Source organism: Rhagoletis pomonella, unplaced genomic scaffold (genome assembly GCF_013731165.1).
Source record: "Rhagoletis pomonella isolate Grant_MI unplaced genomic scaffold, Rhpom_1.0 Rhpom_scaffold_00006, whole genome shotgun sequence".
NCBI lineage: Eukaryota > Metazoa > Arthropoda > Insecta > Diptera > Tephritidae > Rhagoletis > Rhagoletis pomonella.
In genome coordinates, this window is record NW_023458560.1 from 70,043,712 (window position 1) to 70,051,536 (window position 7,825).

Below are 7,825 nucleotides of genomic sequence, written 5' to 3' on the forward strand. Positions count from 1 at the left end.
ACGCCCGAATCGCAGCACCCTAAAGAGGAGTAGAGCCCCCCTTATTACATACGATAGGCGATAAACGCTTGCAAGCGTGTCGTATGAAATCAGTTCTAGCATTATCGTTTTCATACGCCCAACAGATGTATTATTGCGAATGGCTGTGAGTTTTGTTCACTTTTTATTGTGAACTACCACAAATCAGCTGCACCATACATCGGATTTCATACGACAACAGCATGCAGGCGTCTATCGTTCATGACATGACAATTGTCACCATTAGAGAGCTGAAAATTAATTTGTGGCATAGCATTAGGTGCAGTAGTAAAGACAATAGTCAGCCGTTGAATTTTGTAATTGGAGTTGGAATAGGGCTGTTAATCGCGGCTCGAAAATGCAATGGAATGATTAAATCGGCTGTCGATAAACTCTGTAGTGTGCAGAGTACTTAACGTTCTCTGTTGATGGTGTGACAGGTGCTTAGAGCTGGAAAACTATCGGTCATTATCGATAAAAAGTAAAAGCAACTAATAAGCAAACAAAAAGGATTCGTGTAAAATTGTAATTTAATTGTTCACCGTGAAAATATATACAAGTGCTGCACTATATCCATTATAAGTCGATTAAAAATGCTTAAAAACGCATTCGTTATCACTTTACTCATAGTTGGTAAGTGGTTGTATAAATGCGGCTATGAAAAACCCACCTTAAACCAATTTCCTTTGTATATGCCTCCAGCTACCTGGCATTTTTCAACGCTGGATGCGGGTCGGCCAAGTAATTATGGAGGACATCGTGGTTATTTTGGTGGCTATCAACCAACGCCACCAGCGGCAACTGAACCACCACAAACGCCTAAAGAGTATTTGGACAAAAAGTCTGGTTTCTCGACTTTTGGCATAATTTCAATCATATTTGTAATAATTTTAGCCTGTTTGGTATTCTACTATGGCATTATGTGTTATCCGTTTTTGTGTCGCGATGAAAAAAAATATCGCTTTATGGATGTCTCATCGACCATCACATCGGCCACTTCACGTTCAATACAATCTATAGAAAACTTTCCGGTAGATCAAAAACATTGAAGGCAGCAATAGCGCTGTGGGAGGGTCTTTGTAGTGATGGTTTTTTTTTTTAATCGGAATACTAAGCAACTCGAAAGACTATGCAAATAATTTTCTGCTTTTAAACTTTTGAATTTATAAAAATTTTACATCGTAATTCGGTAAAGGTTTTGTTATATGATATTTCTCTACTTACACATATTTTAAAAGGTAATTTACTTCCACGAAATGGCTCAGTTGCGGATAGATGATGCGTCATCAGTTTTACAAGAAGTCACTACTTACGTGCCAAAATTCATGCTTTACCTAATTTTAACTTCTTACATACGTAATACATTCGAATAATTTGAATTCTGATGAAAAATCTTGTGGCATACAAATTCACTGCCAGTCGGTGATACTACAATCGTCTTGTTTTACTTTGCATAAAACGGAGGACAATTCTTGCCTTTAATATACAAAAAATAGTATACTCTCTTAATATACAAATATTTTTAAATACTCCAGGTTGTGTGAAAGAAATAACCGTACTTAAACCGATTTTTGAGCAAAATAAATAAGTTAATATGTAAGTTTATTAAGCTCCAACCACATATATATGTAAATGTACATTTCGTCATCTTAAATGCAAAAAGCCAACAAACATCGTCACGTCATAAAGGGGCGTGGATACTTCTAATTCGGTGAAATGCATCATAATCAATCAAAAAGTGAATTGGACTTTTTGTTAGTTATGGCGTTGGCATTTCAGGTGACGATATGTACATATTCGTGAGTGTTAAAAGCTTTACGTTTTTATAAATTTAATTAAAATCCAATTTTGCTTACAAAACTCGAAAGTACTCGAAAAGAACAATGAAAAATGCTAATGCTCGGTTGCACCAATCAATTTTGAATTTATCAACCTGTTAAATTTTAAAATGACACAATTTTGTTCGGAAAAATACGCCTTGGTCTCGTACATTTTAAAATTGTTTGGTGGAACTGGGGATAAGAAAATTAATATAAACACGTTCTCGAATCATCACAAATGCAATCTTTTCTCATTGGCAAAATAATTATTCGCCAGCAATGTTTAGCAAATAATATTCGTTTATATAAGTAGAATTTTATACAATTATGAACATAGCAATTAATTCCCTCTTTTCGGTAAGGTTTTATACATATGTAGATAATAAGGAGAATACACAAAATATCACACCCAAAAATAAAAGGCTCAAATGACATTGCCAGTTGGTTAAGCACTTTTTATACAACTTGCATTTTTACCATATAACTACTATGTATTATACAATTTAAAAAATATACCATTCATAGCGTACTTATAGCGTGTATTTTAATTATAATGACGCATGTATGTTTGCAAAATGTATATTTTTATAGCATTTTATGTAAACACTTTTATATAAATAAATATACGATTTACCGTAATATCTTCTTTACTATAGAAAGCGTTTTTATTGTTTCAATTTACTATGTTGTTGTTGTAGCAGCATACACAAGTTCCCCATAGAGTTTTTGGGAGTGTTGCTGCAGTGACAGTCCTTGGCCAGATATAAATCTGGGTCGTTCCGGTTACGTGGACCCGACGGTCGTGGAACCGTTCAATTTACTATGTTGTTGTAGATGCTACTCAACCTTGCCAACGATTGAGGTGTCGTCAAGCTAAACTCCTACTGGGTTTGCCCATAGGGACAGAGGTATTAACTGAGTGGGGTGTACTATCTCACGCTTTCGTTGCAAACACTTTTTTTTATCGAAAAATACCAACAATTATTACATTGAGGTAGTGGCTTTTCAAATGCCTTCATTTTTGCGAAAAAAACTGGCTCAGATTTCAACGACCTTCACCTGACTTGTTAAAGCAACTTCTAAAGAAAAATAACATCTTGAAATGTCTAATTAGTTTGTATTCTAGTTCTTTATTCATTTACATATATGTACATTGAGCACACAAATTCGAAGTAAAAAAAAAATATTAATTAACAATCAGATTTATCAGCTTAATAAGTTCCATGGATACTCTAAAAAATATATGTATTTAATTTAGTGTTAAAATTATTCTGAGGACTTTTAAATACAATAAAAAACTAATTTAAAATCGTGTGGAACCTGATTTAAGGTTACGTTGTAAAGAATGCTAGGTGGCATGTAACAGGCGAGTACTACAATCACATGTTACATTTGTACAGGCTATTTCTATACGCGTAATATATGTAGGTAAATGCAATGGCATATTTATAGGGACCCATTCATATGTGACAACTCAAAACACTGTCACATACAAATATAAAATTAAGTAAATATTTAATATAGAAAAGAAGGTTTTTAACATGAACTGAAGTTTGTTGATTTTGGTGGTTTCATTTTTGGTTCCGCCTGCCATTTTTTTCTCGATAACACTCATATAATGCTCATAGTCTTCGTGTACATTACCATAATGCTATATTTGGTTTTATGGCTTAATTATTTTAAAGTTCGTCCTTAACATCATCTAAATCGACATCCGACAAGTCAATTTCCTCCTCAGCTGGCGGTTGACCATCCTTACCATCCCAGGGCTTCACAGTGTTAATAGCTGGTTTCTTGGCACCACGTACGGGTGCAGTATGTCCGCGTCCATAGGAAATGTCTCGTAAGAATTCGTTAATGCCATCCTTCGAGAAAGAGCCCTTGAGTACGGAGAATTTCATTTTCTTGAAATTAACCACAGCCATTGCTGGATAACCGAAACCACCAATTTCCAAAGATTCTTCTAGGTTACTCTGAGCGCCACCCTCAGCCCAGCCCCAACCCCACAACTTCTGTTTGTACTTTTCGCCCAATTCGCGGAGTGTGACTAGGAATTTATTGCGGCACTTGGCATCACAATCAAGTATATGCGGCAGTACTGAGACAACGCAGAGCGGTTTTCCTTCGCATGCTTTGTCGAACGAGTCTTCATCTACAATCTCCAACAACTCGGGTGCGGGTACGCTGTCAGTGTGTTTATCAAGCGCCCAGCTAACAATGTCAGATGCAGTGCGGCCACCATCATATTCCGTAGCATCACTACTACTCTTAGACCCGGCGGGGATGAATTTAATGGTGGGATAACCGCGAATGCCATATTCCTGTGTGGTTATGGAGAAAAGCGATTAGTTTAGGGAAAATTGATGCTTATAAATATTAGTCAACTAATTTAAATTTAGATTCATTGAACCTACCGATGCTTTGCTCTGATGCACTGTAGCATCCAATGCACCCAACTTCACTTTCCCCTTAAGTTCCTTGGCGGCTTTAGCCCATTCAGGTGCCAAATTCTTGCAATGACCACACCATGGTGCAAAGAATTCAACCAACCAAATATCATCTGAATTCAAAACCAGTTTGTCGAAATTGTCATCAGTCAATTCAATGACAGCATCAGCACCGCTGCCACTGCCGCTGTTACTGCTGCCGCCGCCCCCGCCCAGCACTTCTTGTACCTTCTTTTTGGCCTCGGCCAGTGCCGCCTCCGCAATAGCTTTAGCTGTGCGTTGACCATTGTAGCTGGTAGGCGAACGCTTGTTTGTGCCGAATATTTTGATGGTGGGGAAACCTTGTACACCATATTGGCCGCCAAGTGAACGATGTTCATCAGCATTGACAGAACCAACTTTAACAACACCTTTCAGCGCTTTAGCGGCTTTCTTGTATTCTGGTACCAGCGATTTGCAGTGACCACACCATGGTGCAAAGAATTCAACAACCCAAATAGCATCATCCTGTATGACAAGGCGATCAAAGTTGGAGGGCGTTAATTCTACCACGTCATCGCTTGGCGAATATAAGGCAGAAGCCGGCTTCGGTGCCGTGGCCGCTGCGGCTAGCAAGAAAATTGCTGCAGAGATAAGGGCATGGTTTATTAAATAAATAGTGTTTTACGTATTATGAAGAAACTTTGATTGTAATGAGAATTTTTAAGTCAAGAGTAAAATTAAGTCACTAAATACATAGCAACACCTTGGTACTTACCTACAAAAAATTTAAACTTGTCCATTTCAGAGTTGGCAATAGAAGCTTCTCCCACCACGTTTGTTTTATAAGTTTTGTAATATCTCAATTAGATCACGGAAGACTTTGTGTTCAATCAATTATGCATGTATGATTAATTTTCTTTGGTTAAAGACATTTTTTTTTTCAATTTCACTAGACCAAAATTATTTTCGCAGCTTTTTCTACTTTTCCAATCCAAATCAGTCAGCTCTTTCTTAAATACTGCGTTCGCTCTTAATTTCTTCTCTTCATAATATCTGTCTATTTCTGATTGGCTAATTTTTAGTACTTTTTCACCAGCATTGCCATGTTAACAGTATCTAGAGATGAGCGATACGGTTATTTTTCGTTATCAGTCGAACTCAGTCACTGCGATTTTTTAATCACCATAAACTTTTAGTGCGGATAGAACTTTGGCCTTCAGAGATAAGTGGTAGAAGTGGTGAAATAGGGAACATTTTCCAAAAGGGATCCAGGCTTTAAAAAAAAAATATTAGGGAGTATAGAGAGCTTTTTCAGATTCTAAATCCGAAGACCCCAATTTTCAATCAAATTATGAAGTAGGGCGTTCTTGAAAAGTTTTCTGAGAAAGATCGAAGTTAACACATTTCCCGAGATAGGGCGTTTTCGAACTGGCTGCCGAGATAGGTCGATCTTCCACTCAGCCATCGATATAAAGTTCATAAAGTTAATATTTTTCATGAAAATAATTGTGAATATCATACTAGGTATACTATAAGTAGATTATCCTCATTTTCGAGCGTAACTCCCTAATCTGTAATTAGAAAAAGAGATAAGCCATACAACATTCGTCCCGCCTTTATCTGTAACTATGAAGTAATCTCAGGTTAAACTGATAACTTTTCGGTGTTCAACCTAGTTTTATCGATTATTTTTGTGAAGAAATGCCAAATGTAAAGGTAAACAAAAATGGACGATAGTAAGGAAAAGAGGTTTGTAAAGGTATTTTTAATAAAATATTAAGTTAAAATATATTTAAATTGCTTAATATAGCAGAAAAGTTGATTCACAGAGAAAAAACTTAACTTTTCCAAAATTTTGGTGTAGTGGCAACTGTGTGCGTACCGATTATTAACGAATCGAAACGAATCAAGCGTCGAAGAAATGGTGAAATTCGGTAGATGCGAATCATTAACTAGAAGTGGTGAAATTCGATAGATGCGTTACCGGTTATTGCCTTGTAAAGGAACTACCGTAGTGGTAGTAAAACTGGTACCTAACAGCAGTTGCGGTACCAGTGTGAATTTACCAGCGAAATGTGCTAAAGGTGCTTGTCTGTTCTAATTACATACAGTGGTTATCAAACTGATTCTGGCTGGTTACAGTCTAAGGCAAATCGATAGGACAACAATACAGAAATAATTTGCTTATTTAATAGCTGCGACTGTAGAATCTACACTGCAGATAGATTGGACTTGTATGTATTGTGATGTAAAAATTTACTTCCTACATTTTAAGACCACCCTAATGTACATATGTAGCTAATTTGTCCAGATCCCTAACTTATGCCAGAGAACGCTCTCTGGCTTGGTTTCTCGGTAAGGATACTAATTATAAGTCTTAAGGGTGTTTCTCTCAAACGATTTTTATTTGGCGAAGATCTATGCTACTCCGTCAGTGTAGAGCTATCATTCCTATTACTTTTTTCTCGAGCTCTTCGTGTCTTAATTTACTACAAGGAAAAGCTGAGACCTTGCGGCGGTTGACAGCGCTGTGTTTGTAGTAAAGCCGTCCGCTACCGTGTTTCCCTCTATTCCTTTTTGTCCAGATATCTTTGAGATAAGCAAGAGCTTGGAAATTTCAAATTGCCTAGTCCTAGGTTCAAACATGCTTCCTTCCTTCCGTAATTCACGTACTCCAGATTACGAGTACTTTGCTGCAGAGTTATATTCTCCTTTAAAAAACCACAACCTTGATATGGTAAGACTTCCTCTTCCAAAGTCTTCTCTTGCGAAGTTTAAGAGAGTACGCCTTGAAAGCTTGCTCTTTGGATGTAGTGGCTGAAGCTCGAGAACTACCTCCAGCCTCTCGCCTTAATGCTCGTCTGGTCCAAGCACGGTCCCCTACCATAACCTCGGCTCGTGCCCACGTCTGGTCCGAACCGTAAGCCAAAGTCATTTCCGATTTACTTACACTTGAGCTTTTACTTTTATTATATCCGATTTTAATTAGAAAATGATGAGTGATTCCCTCTTATCGAATTATGCGCACATAACTGCTTTCTTTAGTAGTTATGTAAGTACGCCTCAGCTAAAAAAAAAACTGCCAAATTATTTACTACGAATGAACCAAAAACCAACTGATATTCGCACATCCACACACACAATTTCGCAATTGAAACCCACACGCACTCGCATGCAGTGGCTAATAAAAGATATAATTTTTTTTTTCTTGCGGACAATTACTACGGTCTCTTTGTTGCGCAATTTATTTACTCTGTTAAGTCGATGAGAAAACATAAATCAAAATTAAAACAGTTAAAGCAGCAGCTCACACGTACGGTCAGTTGTTATCCTTAATCTGGAGCTGTACGAATATAAGTCGGGTGTTTCTCTCGGCAGGACTTATTCTTTCTGGTTGGTAGTGGTTGGCGAATGTGGGGGAACGTGAAGTTGGAAAATGTTATTCGCCTGCCTTGGTTGCTCAAGCCAGTGACTGTGGAATAGGGCGAAGCGCAACAGCTGAATATGCAACCAAATTGTACGCATTATCCTTGTAGGACAGACTGTATGTTTGTAGGT

The 7,825-nt window shown here is 37.4% G+C and overlaps 2 protein-coding genes across 2 annotated transcripts; one reads left to right on the top strand and one right to left on the bottom strand.

Moving 5' to 3' along the window:
- Nucleotides 1-99: 99 nt before the first annotated feature.
- LOC118741229 lies at nt 100-2,497 on the top strand. Its single transcript, XM_036473139.1, has 2 exons — nt 100-651; nt 721-2,497. Exons 1-2 carry the CDS (start codon nt 612-614, stop codon nt 1,065-1,067), a joined length of 387 nt encoding a protein of 128 aa, XP_036329032.1. The 5' UTR covers nt 100-611; the 3' UTR covers nt 1,068-2,497.
- A 550-nt stretch (nt 2,498-3,047) lies between these two features.
- Nucleotides 3,048-5,290, bottom strand: LOC118741230 (protein disulfide-isomerase A6 homolog). Its single transcript, XM_036473140.1, has 3 exons — nt 5,043-5,290; nt 4,253-4,908; nt 3,048-4,159 (listed from the first exon to the last, which is right to left on the bottom strand). The coding sequence occupies exons 1-3, from the start codon at nt 5,065-5,067 to the stop codon at nt 3,518-3,520; spliced, it is 1,323 nt and encodes a 440-aa protein (XP_036329033.1). The 5' UTR covers nt 5,068-5,290; the 3' UTR covers nt 3,048-3,517.
- Between the last annotated feature and the right edge of the window lie 2,535 nt (nt 5,291-7,825).

Excerpts from the sequence above, each read along its gene's own strand:
- LOC118741229 (XM_036473139.1), top strand. The coding sequence starts at position 612 with ATGCTTAAAAACGCATTCGTTATCACTTTACTCATAGTTG. Across the intron at positions 652-720 it reads TATCACTTTACTCATAGTTG|CTACCTGGCATTTTTCAACG; the intron begins GTAAGTGGTTGT and ends ATATGCCTCCAG.
- LOC118741230 (XM_036473140.1), bottom strand. The coding sequence starts at position 5,067 with ATGGACAAGTTTAAATTTTTTGTAG. Across the intron at positions 4,909-5,042 it reads CAAGTTTAAATTTTTTGTAG|CAATTTTCTTGCTAGCCGCA; the intron begins GTAAGTACCAAG and ends TTATCTCTGCAG. Across the intron at positions 4,160-4,252 it reads TGCATCAGAGCAAAGCATCG|GAATATGGCATTCGCGGTTA; the intron begins GTAGGTTCAATG and ends ATAACCACACAG.